The sequence below is a fragment of the Pseudopipra pipra genome, chromosome 25 (assembly GCF_036250125.1).
Source record: "Pseudopipra pipra isolate bDixPip1 chromosome 25, bDixPip1.hap1, whole genome shotgun sequence".
NCBI classification, from domain to species: domain Eukaryota; kingdom Metazoa; phylum Chordata; class Aves; order Passeriformes; family Pipridae; genus Pseudopipra; species Pseudopipra pipra.
The window spans coordinates 2,524,376-2,539,915 of NC_087573.1; the positions used below are offsets into that span (position 1 = coordinate 2,524,376).

The 15,540-nt window shown below is 49.1% G+C and overlaps 1 protein-coding gene across 9 annotated transcripts; it reads left to right on the forward strand.

Annotated features, from left to right (window-relative positions):
• Positions 1–73: 73 nt before the first annotated feature.
• Positions 74–13,519, forward strand: PFKFB2 (6-phosphofructo-2-kinase/fructose-2,6-biphosphatase 2). 9 transcript variants are annotated; one of them, XM_064635637.1, is made up of 16 exons: positions 74–182; positions 900–1,025; positions 1,125–1,221; positions 1,562–1,628; positions 1,762–1,836; positions 1,962–2,018; positions 2,461–2,585; positions 3,092–3,299; positions 3,476–3,622; positions 4,506–4,610; positions 5,249–5,378; positions 6,423–6,485; positions 7,058–7,131; positions 8,556–8,747; positions 9,939–10,006; positions 11,580–13,519. In XM_064635637.1, the coding sequence occupies exons 1-15, from the start codon at positions 119–121 to the stop codon at positions 9,963–9,965; spliced, it is 1,557 nt and encodes a 518-aa protein (XP_064491707.1). In that variant the 5' UTR covers positions 74–118; the 3' UTR covers positions 9,966–10,006; positions 11,580–13,519. The 9 variants fall into 9 exon arrangements, with proteins under 9 accessions (XP_064491707.1, XP_064491706.1, XP_064491710.1 ...); XM_064635636.1 differs by having other exon boundaries at positions 9,939–10,002; XM_064635640.1 differs by having other exon boundaries at positions 8,556–8,735.
• Positions 13,520–15,540: the final 2,021 nt, after the last annotated feature.

Consider the following 15,540-nt stretch of genomic DNA (forward strand, 5'->3'; position numbering starts at 1 on the left):
ACGCGCGGCGCGGGCCCGCTCCCGGCCGCCCCCTTTTTCCCGCGCTCCCGGCGCTCATTTGCATAGCGGATTTGCATCTCGTTTGCATGCGGCGCGGAGCCGCGGCCGTGCCGGAGCCATGTCGGCGGCGCCCCGGGGCTGCGGCGGGGCCCCGCGGGGCCGGACCGGCGAGAAGCAGTGCTGTGAGTAACCCCCGGCCCGCGGCGGGGAGGGATGGAGGGATGGAGGGGTGCGGCTTCGTGTCCTTAAGGCAATTAAATATCGGGCGGGGGTTCTGTGCGTGTGCGGAACGCTGCGCGCACCGCGGAGGGAACCGCGCGCCTTCCCGAAAACGCGTGTTCCTCCCGCGCGGGACCCGCACCGGGGGTGCCCGGACCCTGCCCGCCCTGTCTCCCTCCTCCTCGGGGTCACCTTGCCCCGCTCGCCCCCGTCCTCCTTCTCTTCAGCCTCCTGGATACTCTATCCATCCCCATCCCCTGCTTTTCCCCCCAACTTGCCTCCCCCCGGGCATTTTCGGAGCCTGCCCTGGCTGTTTGCTGAGAACGTGACCGGTTTGTTAAAAACATCTTTTTAAAAACATCTTTCTTTCGCCCTTGGCGGCTCCTGCCCCGGTCGGTAAATACTTTTAGCGCTAAAAGCCGCGTTTTAGCCCCATTAGGCACCGGTGTTCCTGGTCCGCCTCATTAGCGAGCACCTGGGAGACCACAGAGTGGTCACAGCGCTTAATTAGCCGCGAGGACACAGCACGAGCTCATTATGGGATGCGCGAGAGCCCGTTAGGAGATGCACGGAGGTGGTTTGTCCATCCGGAGATGGGGCAGCTTTGGGTCGGGTGTCGCTTTCTGCTCTGCGGTGCCGCTGATGCTGCTGTTTTGGGGTGGGTTTTTTTTTTATTGCAGCATGGGCTTCCTACATGACCAACTCCCCGACCCTGATCGTGATGATCGGGCTCCCCGCCCGTGGCAAGACCTACATGTCCAAGAAGCTCACCCGCTACCTCAACTGGATCGGGGTGCCCACCAAAGGTGTGTGTGCGTGAGCATGTTTTTTTGCCCCTTGCTGGGAGATCTGTCAGTGAAGTTCCATCAGTCTCACGCCCTCCTCCTCTTCTGTTGTGTGTAAAGTGTTTAATTTAGGGGTGTACCGGCGCGAGGCGGTGAAGTCCTACAAGTCCTACGACTTCTTCAGGCACGACAACAAGGAAGCCATGGAAATCCGCAAGTGAGTTGGTTTTGGGGGCTGGGCTGGGCTGGGGACACTCAGGTCTTGGCAGGCTCTGTGTTTGAGGAGCACAGAATAACGTCTGGTGCCTGTGGAAGCAGGAGGGAACAGCACAGGGATCCTGCCAGAGGGGATGTGCGTGGGAGGGTTGTTGTTCACTTTGGGCTGCGAGTGTCAGGTGATGGAGCAGGTTGTAGATGCAGGTGCCTTGTGACCTCTGGGCCTCTTGGGAAGATGCAGGGGTAGGAGAGAGGCATTTAAATCCCTCCCTGGTGGTTCAGAGGCTTTGCTGTGGGAATGCTTTCCATGAGCTCTGACAATCCCTGTTTCTATCCCACAGACAATGTGCCTTGGTGGCTCTGGAAGATGTAAAGGCTTATCTGCTGGAGGAGTGTGGGCAAATAGCTGTAAGATTCCTCTGCACCAAACAGAGTTTTCCACTGGGGTAGTTCAAAGCTGCCCAGGGTGTTTGGGGACCTGACTTGGGGCTGGTTTAAAAGCCTCAGTTAAATTTGCTTATTGCTACTCGTTTTCTGATAGGTGTTTGATGCCACCAACACAACTCGAGAGCGACGGGACCTGATCTTAAATTTTGCTAAGGAAAATGCTTTCAAGGTGGTGCTCCTGTGTTTAATTTGTGGTTGCTGCACCCAGGGACACTGTGGCTCCCTGGGGCAGCAGCTCTCGAGTGGAGTGGAGTTCTTGCCTCTCTGAAATGTGCTTCCCTGCCTTCTCCCTAGGTGTTCTTTGTGGAGTCTGTCTGTGATGATCCAGAGGTCATTGCTGCCAATATCCTGGTGCGTGTGCTGCCTTTTCCAGGCTCAGCTGCTGTGGGAACTCAGTGCAAGGTCATGGGCTCTGGTGGCTTAGGGGGATTGTCTGCAAATGCCTCGCTCTTCCATTTCACCTTGGGAACAGGCAGCTGGGGTTTGCAGGTTTATAAAAAGCTAAAGGAGCTGTTATGTGAGAATGTGGAAATCAAATGAAGCTGAGGAGTGTTTGACCTTGAAGTGTTATGTGTTGGTGAGGGAGGGCAAAGCTCACAGTGTATCTGCCAGGGCCAAGCACTTCAGTGCCTTCAGAGTCCCTTTGTTTCCTCTCCAGGAGCAGGTTTTTCCTCAGGGCAGCATCAAACAATGTGGATTTGTTGCAAAAGAGAAGAATAACCTTATTCAGCGTTGCTTTTGTTCCCTCTTGAGTTTGCTTTGCTCTCACAAAGCCACTCTGTGTGTTGAGCAGGAGGTGAAAGTTTCCAGCCCCGACTACCCAGAGAGACACCGAGAGAACGTGATGGACGATTTCCTGAAGAGGATAGAGTGCTACAAGGTCACCTACCAGCCTCTGGATCCTGATGCTGATGACAAGTAAGGAAATCCCTGGGCTGCACTTTGTGCTCGGGCACACGAGCTGCCTTGCTGTCTGTGGCTCAGGACACTCCAGTGTGTCTGCTGGAGCCTCTGCTCTCCCAAAGTGTGACTCTGTGAAGGTGATATCACGGGTCCTGAGCGATTTGAAAGAATTTTTTCTCTAGTGGGATCGCAGAATCACAGAAAGATTTGGGTTGCAAGGCACCTTAAAGATCACCTTCCCCTATCCCAGGTTGCTCCGAGCCCCGTCCAACCTGGCCTTAAACACTTCCAGGGATGGGGCAGCCACAGCTTCTCTGGGCAACCTGTGCCAGGGCCCCACCACCCTCACAGGGAAGCATTTTGAAGCCCAGCAGTTCAGTGTCTCTCCTGTCTGCTGGCGTGACCAGGGGCAGTGCTGGTGCCTTTCCTAGAGCATAAATAGCTGGGTTACACCCGCAGGTGGCACGTGCTTCGTTTGTAAAACCAGTCGTGTGGGTGTTCTTATTTTATGTTGACTCCAGAGATCTTTCCTTCATTAAAGTGATCAATGTGGGCCAGCGGTTCCTGGTAAACAGAGTCCAGGATTACATCCAGAGTAAAATCGTCTATTACCTAATGAACATTCATGTCCAGCCACGCACCATCTACCTTTGCCGACATGGTGAGAGTGAATATAACCTTGTTGGCAAGATTGGTGGGGATTCTGGTCTGTCACCTCGTGGGAAGCAGGTATGTGCCTGGCAGCACCTGGTTGCTGTGTCTGTGTGGTGTGAGCAGGGTCAGGGCCGGGCCCTGCGTCCCCCCCTGCGCGGGGCAGCCGGATCTTGCCGCGACCGCCACGGGCCCTTGAAATGCTGCTTTTAACTCTCCCTCCTAACCTCCCCTGAGCCTTCTGCTTCTCCCAGTTTTCCCAAGCGCTGAAGAAGTTCATTGAGGAGCAGGAGATTGTGGATCTGAAGGTGTGGACGAGCCAGCTGAAGAGGACGATCCAGACGGCCGAGTCCCTGGGGGTCCTGTACGAGCAGTGGAAGATTCTCAACGAGATTGATGCTGTGAGTGAAGTGCTGGTCATCCCCTTTGGCTTTTCTAGGTGGAAAATAACGTTTAAAAAACAATTAATCATGATAAAATCACCTGTTTTCTGTTGGACCCCAGCCGTTTCCCTGGACCCCAGGGATCCCAAACCCTGATGAGGTTTGGGATGGTTTTGATGCTGTAAGTGAAGTGCTGGTCAATCCCTTTGGCTTTTCTAGGTGGAAAATAATGTTTAAAAACCAAATTAATCATTTTAAAATCACCTGTTTTCTGCTTATTTATTTATATATCGTGGACCCCAGCCCTTGTGATGAGGTTTGGGATGATTTTGATGCTGTGAGTGAAGTGCTGGTCAATCCCTTTAGCTTTTCTAGGTGGAAAATAATGTTTAAAAACCAAATTAATCATTTTAAAATCACCTGTTTTCTGCTTGTTTATTTATATATCATGGACCCTAGCCGTGCTGATGAGGTTTGGGATGAGTTTGGTGCAGGGCTGACAGTGTTTGGAGCTGCCAGACCTTGCTGGGGATGTTCCAGGTGGTGTGGGGGAAGAAAATAACACTGAACATCCGTGGCATCTGTCACACCCTGCTGGGTGGGCAAAGGTTGCTGCTCCCACTCTGGTTCTCTCAGGAAATTGCAGGGTTGTTGCTGTGGAGAAGTAAAGGCTCATTTTCATCCCTGGCAAACGTGGGTTTTGAGATAAAACCAAAACCCGTCCCCTTCAAACCACCCTTGGCACACAGACTGAGAGCAGGGCTGTGTCTGATGCAACACCTGACATTTCCATCACACAAAGGGATCCCTGATCTCAGCCTCCTGCTTCTCCTTCCTTCCTGTTGGGTTGTTGGACCTCTGTTGAAGGGAGGTTTGTGGTAACAAGCTTGTCTTCCCTCAGGGGGTCTGTGAAGAGATGACCTATGCAGAAATCGAAGCCAAGTATCCAGAAGAGTTTGCAATGAGGGATCAAGAGAAATATCTTTATCGCTATCCTGGAGGCGAGGTGAAAACCTTTAACAAGTAACAATAATACACAGTACAGTAAAACAAACACATGTGTAGAATTGAAAGATTTGACTCAATTTTAACTTTTTCTGCCAATATTTACGTGAGAAACCGAAAGCATTAGGATGCCTGGTTCTCTTTTTGAGGGAAGGTTTATTGATATCCACGCTGTGGTGGGCAGGTGATGCTTCCAATCAATTAATTGGGCTGCTTGCTGAGTCTTGGGATGCTCCCCTTGGACACAGAGGGGGTTTGGCCAAGGCCTGAATTGTCACTGAAAAACCATCTGGGGAAGGAAATGATTGTGGTTGTGGTCTGGAGTTTCTGGGTTTACTTCACAACCTGTTTAAATGAATCATTTGCTATTTTATTTGTTTTTTTTTTCTTACTTCACTCCTTGAGTTACCAATAATCTGAATGCTCCCACAGTCTGAGGGCTCTGACACTAAGTTTCACCTTCTGCTGTTTGTTTGTTGTTTTTTTTTTTTAAACTATATTTACCATCCAGTTGATACTTTATCATCCAGTTGATACTTTAACTGATATTTTCCTGAAAGTGACACTGCTAATTGCCACTTCTGCTCTAACCCTCTGTTTACAAAACCCCCCTTGAAGAATTCCTGTTTTTTTTTCCAGTCCTACCAGGACTTGGTCCAACGCCTGGAGCCAGTAATTATGGAGCTGGAACGACAAGGCAACGTCCTCGTTATCTCCCACCAGGCAGTTATGAGGTGCCTGTTGGCTTATTTTCTTGACAAGAGTGCAGGTACAAAAATAAATGAATGATTCTGGGGCCTGGCTTCTCTCACTGCTTCCTTCACAGGGTTTTTGGGAGGGTGGCTTGTAATTGCTGGTTTGATTGCTTTTTTTTTTTTTTTCCCACAAGGGATGAGCTGCTTAAAAAAAGAAGGAAAGCAAACGTTTCAGAAATGCTTTAACCATTGCATTTCAGCAGTGCAGTGGTGGGAGAAATGCAGATTTTTCTTGCTCAGCTGTTGGTTCTGGAGCTGTTTTCAGCAGTAGCACTCACAGAATGTGTAGGGGACTATTTTTTTTTTTTAATGTAAAGTTTTTTGTGATGGCTCAGTAGCCTGGAAGGGTTGGCAGGAGGGCTCCATCCCTGGAAATGCTGATCCCTTGCATGGCACACACACCTGGGAGTTACTTCCAGTCTGCTTCAAGCTCCTTTATGAAGCTCCAGTGAGTGGCACTAGAGCTCAATAAAACTTTTTAATGAGGTGGATAAGCTTCTAATAAGGTTTATAAACTTAAAACTGTTTCAAATGAAGCTCCTGTGGGTCCCTGGCAGCTCTTGCTGTGGGTTTTTCCCACCCCTGTGCTGCTGGAGAGGTTTCCTTTGGCTGGAAGTGAAATCAGGGAATTGTTTAGGTTGGAAAAGAACTTTTAGATCATTGAGTTCAATCCTTAACCTGCCAATTATTGGAGGATCCTGAGCCAGCTGGGCCTCAAGGATGGCTGTACTTTACCAGACTGGGCTACAGTGTTATTTCCAAGTAGGATTTTTTTTATTTCTGTATATCTCTGGTGTAGATGGCTGAATGTCTGGGTACCATCCACACTCCCTAATCCCTAGATGGCTTCCAGAACACTTTCCATCCAACCAAAGAATGGTTTGGGTTGAAGGGACCCTTAAAAGGGTCTGGTCCAACCCCTCTGTGAGGAGCAGGGACACCCTCAACCAGACCAGGGCTGGTCCCATCCTGCTGCTGTGGGGCTGGGGAGGGGACAGGGGGGCTGTGGCATCACCTACCTGGGCACAGGTGACCCCAAAACACCTTCTCTGTCCTAGATGAGCTGCCCTACCTGCGCTGCCCCCTCCACACCATCCTCAAGCTCACTCCTGTTGCCTACGGTAAATACTGGCTTTATTTTCATTTTTTTTCCCTGGTTTGTGTGTGTGGATCTGATGGGCAGGGCTGTGTCCCTGTGTGGCAGCACCTGGCCATGCTGTAAAAGGGAATTATAAACAGGTTATTACCTGGTTAACATATAAAAGGTTAACATAGGAAAGGGTTCTGGGGCGTGGGGGTGCTGAGGGAACAGTTGGGAGGGAGATGTGGGGGTGAAGGGTGTTCTCCCCTGGCCTCTCTTGTAAACAAGTGATAGTTGTGGGTTTTCCCTGTGGATGAGGGAGGCTGTTTGTGCCTCCAAATTTGGGGTGCAGTCAGTAAAAATGGCTTTTCTGTTCAGACCTGTAGCCCAAATAACCCAGGGCTGTGCTCTCACAGTCAAAGCCACAGAGTAGTTAATTCTGTAAAATTCTGTTCACAGGGTGAACCGTGTATTTATTTATGAGCTGGTTTATTTTAAAACAATAAATTTATTCCTGCTCACTTTCCATGCTGTTTTCAATATTAAAAAAAAAAAATAAAATTGCTTATTTAGTAAATTACTCATAAAAACTCCTCTTCCTTTTTGGTAAAGGTTGTAAAGTGGAGACCATAACCCTGAATGTGGAAGCAGTGAACACCCACCGTGACAAACCCTCCCTGAACTCAGTAAGTCTTGGTGCACACAGCTGGCTTTTTACCTTTTGCAAAAATAAATCACTGAACTGAGACTCCTAAACACCTGCTAGAAGTGGCTGATGGGCTTTCAGTGAGCAGAAAGACTCACTTCATAATACTCCCCAAAAGCAGAATTAATTGTAGGCAGAATTAATATGCTTCCCAGGCCAGGGGGGAGATTTTTCCAGAGCTATTGTAGGAAGCAGAATGGACAAATTTAGGACATAGATTTTTAAATTCCAGGTCTCGTTCTCAGTTTTCAATGGGGTGTTTGTTGGTGGTGCTTGTTCATATTAACTGTGATGATTTCAAAAAGACTTGCCAAAAGGTTTAAAGTGGATTTTTCTCCTTATCTTGATGAGTTTTCTCTCTCTGAAATCCTCTCCCATTACTTAAATAACTGACCATCCACCTTGTTCAGCAAAGTATGGAGCTTGCTAAATCCGTGGAAGTTGCTGCTATTTTAGGTTCTTGCTTTTGCAAACCCTCTTTTGCAGAGGGACTGGTCTGTCAGGGAATGCCTCAGTCATTACCTCTAATTAGCTCCCCCAATTAAAGAGCACAAACCAGCTCTGCTCGGCTGGTTCACAGGGAATCTTAAATACATCACATTTCAAGTGGTTTTGGTATATTTAGGCTTTTAGCTGCCTCTTGTTGTATTTTATAAAGAGCTGTTGGGCTGATTGCCTGGGATATGGTTATTTTTTTGTCCCTGATGCCGAGGGAGTGGAGAAACTGGGAACCTGCAGCTGTGGCTGGAGGGTTTGTGGAGCTCAGTCCAGCTGAGTGTAAATGCTAAAAATGAGGATATTCAGCAAGATTTCTGTGGCTGGTCCCGTGCTGGTGGTTTCCAGTTGGGCACTGTCCCTGTTCATGGCAGGGGACAGGACTGGATGATGTTGGGAGGTCCTTCCAACCCAAACCACTCTGGGATTTATCACTTTTGCAACTCGTGTGTGATCCCTGAGTTGAAATAATTGGAAAACTTGGAGGTTGTTTCTGTTCTTTGCTTTGCTTGGGCATCACTGCTGCTTTAGGGGGAAAAGAAGCACAAAGAAGGGAGAGGCTTCTATTTGCTTATTTTTTTTTGCCCTTCCTTTAAATTGACCGATAAATAAATAAATAAATCCCCCAAACCCAAACAAACCCAGACAGAGCCACCTAAGCAAAACAAAAATGCCGAAAGGAAGTAAAACTGCTAAAAAAAGCACTTTCCAGTTGTCTCCAAGCCGGATTTAGTTGTTTCCAACACTGGTGCTCAGCTGGGGGAGGCACAACCCGGAGTGGGGTCACCGAGCCACTGCCCCACTGACCAGAGAATTGGGGCGGGGATACCGGAGGTGTGTGATGTGCTTTTAAACTGTGGTTCCCCCCTTTTCATTCCTTGTGTGATTCCTTCCATCTGGGATCATCAGAGAGAGCTCCCCAGCAGCCAGAGCCCCGTCAGGATGAGGAGGAACAGCTTTACCCCGCGGGCCAGCGCGGACACGGTAAAGCGCCCGCGGCACCACAGCCTTGGGAGCAAACCCCTCGACCTGCTGGGGCCTTTTCCATCCCTGGAAGCTCGAGATGGGGCTGACCAGCTGCAGCTGGAAGTCAGTGTCCAGGTGGTACCTTCCCTGTGCTCCCCCTGCCCACCACCATCCGGGCTGTGCGTGGTCCTCTCTGAAGTCCAGGCCGTTCCCGGGGTGCTGAGCGCTGTCTCTGCATGGAAATCATCCTGGATTGGACTCCCTTCACAAAAAAAATCACAAAAAACAACCCCCACTAAAATGTGAACATCCCCCTCCCTCCATGAAACTAAAATTCTGGTGCCACAGGCTTTCAGAATCAGGCTCTGTGCAGGCAAGTTTCCCTCAGTGCCACAGGGTGGTTAATTCTGGGTAGGATCTTGCTTTCTGGCTAAAACCTGATTGGAAGGAGTTACAAATACCCTCTTTGTCCCGATTTTTTTTACTTCAGCCAAGTGTTGCTCCAGCCCCAGAGATTTCCTTGGTAGGAAATCTTTGCCTCTGGGATTTTATTGGTGCCCATTTCCCTGCAGATCCCAACGTCAACAGCCTCTTGAGCAAAGTCTGGGCCCTTTGGGTGCCCAAATTGCAGCAGTTTGAGGTTATAAAATACTCCTGGATATTTCAGAGGTTGGAGTTTTCCAAGCTCTTCAGTGAGCCCAGCTTCTTGTTCTCCTCCCTGTTAGCAGAGTAAGAGCCCAGGGAGTAAAAGAAGGGGTGATACAACACCAGTGTTTTCATACTTGGTGAGGCTTGACTTGGGCATCCCCAAAATCCCAGGGCTCCAGTGGGAAGTGGGCTTTGTGTTGGGGTGGGTTTGTCCCACAGCAGGTGTGGATGAGGAGCCTGGGCTGGAGAGGACCCAGACAGCTCATGGTCTGAATTTGGGGGTGTTTCCAGCTGGGCAGTCCCAGGCTGGGGATCCCCAGCCCAACTTCTCCCAGTTTGCAGTTGTGATCTGGAAGCCCTGACAGCTCTGGGATGGAGGAGTATTTAGTCAGCCCTGGGTTCTGGGGCTGTGAGGGCTGTAGGGATTGTGCTGTCCTGGGATCTCTTGCCTGAATGGAGCCCTTGGGATGAGCAGTGGAGTGAGGAGGTGTCCAGGTGCTGCAGCACACAGTGTCCATGCCTTGTATCAGCTCCTGCTGTGATACAAGCCTGCCCTGGGCTAACATGAAATTTTGGGGATGCTTCACTTCTTCCCTCATTTGCTTTACTGCTTTTACACTTTAAATCTCCTTTAAAACGCACTGTGAGCTCTCCTGTGCTTCTCTCTTTCCTTTGCAGCCTCCAGTGGGAAATGCTTCCCCCTGAGAACCACTGAAAGCAGCTTGTGTGTGCTCTCTTTTGGGTTAGTAAGTAGGATTTCTCTTGATTAATGTTGCATGGAAACCACTTTGGGCAAAGGCAAATGCATGGAGCAGAAGGGAATCTTTTGCTGTATAAAATCTGCCTTTAAGGGGGACAACAGTGGGGGAGGGATATATTGCCCTGCTGAGCCCACTGATCCAGGGGCTCCAACTGGGTTTACTGGTGCTTTTGGTGGCTGTTTGAGCCAGAGCTTGTTCCATCCCTGGGCCAGGACATGGGGTGGCTCCACAGTGGTGCTGCTGGGCTGAGCCAGGGGAGCAGTGCAGGGTCCCACGTGTGTCTCCCCTCTGCCTGGGTGTGGTGCTGGTTGTAGGGATTTCACAGGAGGCACTGGAATGTGGTCTGGGGGGCTTTGTGCAGATCCTCTTGCTCCTGGTGCTGTGGTGTCAAAGGGAGAGCTGGGATTAGGGCAAGAAAGAAAAGCAGTAGCTGGCTCAGTTTCCAGATGTCAGGGTTGAGAGAGGATTCCAGTTTGGGAGGGGATTTTCTCCTTCCTGTTCCACCCTGGCAGGGTGGTGCCCATGGAGAGGGGCCAGAGGATTTGGCCCCTCTCTGCCAGGTGAGGAAGGCTCAGCCTCTGCCTCTGTACCTCAGAAACTCCTGCTGGAATTAATTTGGCTGTTTGGTTATATATCTTTTTGTTTTATTTGCATTTTGCCCTTGAAGTGAAACTCTTCCAACAGTTTTCTCAATGTGGCTGTTCTGTCTTTCTCTATCATTGGTATTTACAAACATATCATGGCACACAAGCCATGCCCAGAGAAGCTGTGGCTGCCCCATCCCTAGAAGTGTTGGACAGGGCTTGGAGCAACCTGGTCTAGTGGAAGATGTCCCTGCCCATGACAGGGGGTTGGAATGAGATGATTTTTAAGGTCCCTTCCAACCAAAACCAAAATAGCTGTGCTATTTTTTTTTCTTTATTGCAAAACAGAGCTGGTCAGGTAATGACAAATTGCAGATGCTGATTCACACATGGGTTTGCAGTCCCAAAGTGCTGCATCTGAGCAGGCACTTGAGCCCTGTGAGGATTTTCTTTGCCCTGAGACACTGCATGAAGAGCAGCTGTGGGAAATCCAGGCTGTGATTTGTGCTGACCTGAGCGTGTTCCTGCTGCCTGTTGGACCCTAAATGAGGCAGTGGAAGAAATTTTATCAAAACTATAAGTATTTATTGTGGTTAATATGCAAAATGATCGCTGTAATGGTCCTGGTGTTGTTCTGGAAGTGTGTTTTCCTATGGAGAAGGTAAATAAAAGTGAGTAACCAAGCTGCTTCATTACTCCTGAGGTTCCCCACTGAGCTTGTGTGATCTCAGGCTGTGATGGGGGGCTTGGCAAGAGGATAAAGGGTGATGCAAAGTGTGAAACAGCTCGTTGTGTGTTTGGCTGGGAGTAAATAAGTCAATCCTCAGGTGGTTCCTGTCACATAGAGCAATTCCCTGGAGCTGGTTGGATCCTCCTGTCACTGTGTCTGTCCATCCCTGGTGCTGAGCTGTCGCCTGCTTTACCATCTCCTGACTTCCTTGGTGTGACCTCAGCTCTTCATCTTTTCTTTGCAGAGAGTGGCCCGTTTAACAGTGTAGAGGTTCGTGCTTTCCCCTTGGATCCTGCTGGGAATTCCATGGCCAGGAGGAGCCCTGGGACTGGAGCATCCCCGGAGCACAGTGAGCCCCTTCGGCCAGTACTTGCCTTGAACTGAGTTTTTAGAGTTTTTAGAGAGTGTCTTTGCCTGTGTCTTTTCTTTCCAAATGCTGGAATATCTGTCCATGAGATTGGAGAAAATTCATTTATGGAGCTTTTTCAAGCTGCTTTTAATGAGCCAACGTATCCCTGGGCTTTTGGGATTTTTCCCCCTGGTTAGATGCCAAAACTAACACAGTGTGATGACAAAAGAGTCATGTTCTTACTGGCTGAGGCAGCTTTTCTTTGGAAAAGGCACTATCAGACAAAATACCCGAGTTTTTATTTATCTGTTACCATTTCCAAGTTATTTCCAAGTTCAAGCACAATTATTGTGTCGTTCAGCCATCCAAAGAGCTCCAGTTTAACTTTGCTTCCAGAACAGCTGATGTGAGTCCCCCCAGTCTGAGCCTGTTCCTTTGCTTGGGATGTAACACACAGCACATCCCATTTGCAGGTCAGCACATCCCACGGGATGCCTCCTGTGAGGGACACATGGGAATAAAACCTCCTGTCCCTCTCTGGAAGCAGCACAGCTACCAGTGCTTTTAAATCCCACCTCAAGCCCTACTTTAGATTTGCATCCTGACCTAAACCTCATTTCCTCTCTCATTTTTCCTGCATTTTGTGGATGGTTTATCCGTTACCCCCAAAAACATGGCTCTGCTTAGTGACTGGGAACAGTGGAGCCCCTGGGCAGGGTTTGGAGGAAGCACAAGATTTTTACCAGTTGGCTTTTTAATATACCAAATTTTAGGCCCACAACAAGCTTTTAACTTGCTTGTGAATCAGCTGTGAATGTTACCCATGTCTAATGCTGCCTTTCACATTTTAAGCTGGTTTTTTTAGTGTTTAGAGCACACGTGGTGCAGCTGTGTCTGGCTGTGTCTGACTTAAATCCCCCTCAACCCCCAAATTTACTGTTTTTTCCCTCAAGCCTTGACTTCCATTTTGCCAAACTCCCATTTTACCCCACTCCAGCTGTTCTTGCAATAAGGGCAAAACCCTCAGGTTTGATGAAGAAAGGAGTGTTTGGGTACAGAGCAGGAGGCTGTTCTGGACCTGCTGTTTCCAGTTGACTCCAGGATTTATCTGAGCAGTTCTGAGACCCAGAAGTTGCTTATTTTAAATGTGTAAATAAATGCTGGGTATACCCATAGTTAGGGAAATCTGTGCCCTGGCTGTGGAGGAGCTCAGCAGCCCCCAAGCCTGAGGCTTACCTGAGCATTTTGAGCTCAAACCTGGTTGTTTTAAGCACTCTCCCAGAGCTTTAATTTGATAAAACTGAGTTAGAGAAGACCAAGGCACTAATCCTGACCCCTTAGGATTCCTGAGGAGCAGAAGCACGTCATAATCTAAAGCAATTGTGCCACAGGGAGAGGAAATTCGGTGGCAAAAAATTGAATTTTAGTAGTTTTGCTCCTCAGGCTTTTCCCCCCCAGGGGGCAGGTTTGCTTCAGCCATCCAGCCTTGGGTTTTAAATGTTTTTGTGCTTAGGAATAAGCTAGAAAAAAAAATAAAAATGTTGAAGGAAGAGATTTAGAGCCTGTCCATGATAGTTTTTTTGCTGTCACGCTCCAAAAAAAGCTCTAAACGCACAAACCCGCCCATGTCGGGCTGGCAGCTCCCACCAAAAAACCTCCTGCTCTGTGGGGAAAAAAAGAAAAAAAAAAAGGGTAGAAAATGTACTGTAGGGTGTTTACGCACAACATGCTGTGATAACTTTGTTAAAGAGTTGATTCTGTTCGTTGTCATCGAGTAGTTAATGATTGTAAGGAGACAAAAATATATATTTTTACCCGCCGGGATTTGTGGATGTCGCTGTTCGTGTGTTGGTGGTCGTGGCTTTTTTTTTTTTTTTAATCACTGCTAAAAAAATCAGGGCTAACTGCTAAAAAATCAGTTTGGATCAGTGGCTGTGGGGGTCCCTTATTCCCATGGAGTGGGTCCTTGTTTTGGCCATGGGATGGAGCTTCAACCCTTCCCTGCTCACAGCAGTGTTTGTGCCTCGGTGCTTTAATTAAAGCCTGACTTGAGCCTTTTCCTCCTGCATTTTAGCCTTTGAAAGGCATGTGTTTTTAAAACACAGGTGTCCAGAGCAGAGCAGCAGCAGATTTGTGGTCAGATCATTGCCCTGAGGTTGAATCATACCCACTGTGCCAGGTCCTGCTGAGCCCTGAGTGCAGGGCAGGGGTGATGCCAGTGAGCCCACATGTCTCCTGGCAGGTGCCTGTGCCAGGTTATTTCCTTGAAATCACCTGATTTCCTTGGCACTGGGCATGCAAATACCCCAGATAAACAACAATTGCACAATGGGGTTGGGTTTTTTTTCGATACTTTTGATTGAACAGGATTTAGCAGCAGCTTGTGCTGTCAGGGGGGAGCAGAGCTGGTGTCGTGGGCTGGGCAGGTGGAGGTGTGGGGGTTTGGAGGTGTGAATGTTGGCCTGGCACCTTGGAGAGAATTTTACCATGGGGGGGGGGGTTTCTGCAACCCTGTGATTTTTCTGCCCACGTGTTTGGTGGTGGTGGCTGCTGTCACCTTCAGTGAGCAGTGGCGGGGCCACCCGTGGGACTAATGGGTCACTGCAGAGAAAAACGATCACTCTGGCAAAAAACCTGCTCCATCTCTTCTGCCAGCAGTGGGGAAAGCTGGAAAACGGGCAAAAAAATGCTTAAACCCAGCCTGGGCAGCTTATTTGTGTACACTGGCTGTGACCTTGGAGCTGCCACCTCTGTCAAGCATCCCCTTCCCGGCAGTGGGTGATGGTGGGGAAGCCTGGCCCTGGTGCCAGGTGGACAAGGAGCAGCTGTGGGATGAGAGGCAGCAGCAGCAGCATGGCCAGGACCCACCTGGCCTGGGGAGATGTTCCCAACCCTCACCCTGTGCCCCTCTGGAAGGTGCTGGGGGAGCACTGCCAGTGCCACCTCCCCCTGTCCCTGCTGCTCCTGGGTCCCTGAGCACTGTTGGCAGGCTGCCTCTCTATTTAGTGTTTGCTGATGTGGATGTCACCCATCTGCTTGTAAACTTCCCTGCTCTGCTGCCTTCTAATGTGGTTTTTTTTAGGTTTAAAAAGCTGCAGTGTATGTCAGCTTGTGCTGTATGTTGTGTACTCTGTGCACTTGGGCATAAAGAGCCATCAGCCTCTATTTACAATAAAGAGATTTAAAAAAAACACAGATCATTTCCTCTGTTCTTTTCCATTGTTTGCTTTAACTGCTCACAGTGTGCTGGTTTTCTGAGACAGTGGTGAATTCAGGGAGTCTCTGGAATATGTTTGGAGAAAGAGAGTCTGCAGGGGCGGGCAGGTGTCCCTGGGCTTTGGGATTTGAGTTGAAAATGGGGAATCTTACACCCTGGTGCTGTTCCCCTTCCCTCATCATTAAGGGTGTTTTTGTTGGAGCTATTGGAATTCAGATATTCAGGGTTTTTATGGAGCTGTTAGGACAGGAATGCTTTTTTTTTTTAAAGCACATCTCTTTTTTTTTAGGAGAAAAAAAGACATCAAGAGGAGCAACTGGTGTGACTCTGATTTCCAGCTGGAAACCAGCTGGTCCTAAAGGGACCAAAACTCCTTTTATCCTGTTTATGCCACTCCAAGCTGTGGGTTGAGGAGGTCTCAGGGTTGTTCAGCAGCTGCCAGAGCAGGAGGTGGTTTTTTTGTGTGGCTGATGCCCACGACACCCTGTGCAGATGCTGAAAGACCTCCTGTGTGCCCCTGGGGGAGCTGCTGATGTTTGGGCTCACAAACTGGCTTGTTCTGGGCCATTTGGAAAAATAGAAATCCGGGAAGCCTGTGTTTGTGTTTGTGATTAACTGGATTCCTGTAAATATTTTGTA

Excerpts from the sequence above, each read along its gene's own strand:
- PFKFB2 (XM_064635637.1), top strand. The coding sequence starts at position 119 with ATGTCGGCGGCGCCCCGGGGCTGCGGCGGGGCCCCGCGGGGCCGGACC. Across the intron at positions 1,026-1,124 it reads GATCGGGGTGCCCACCAAAG|TGTTTAATTTAGGGGTGTAC; the intron begins GTGTGTGTGCGT and ends TTGTGTGTAAAG. Across the intron at positions 3,623-4,505 it reads TTCTCAACGAGATTGATGCT|GGGGTCTGTGAAGAGATGAC; the intron begins GTGAGTGAAGTG and ends GTCTTCCCTCAG.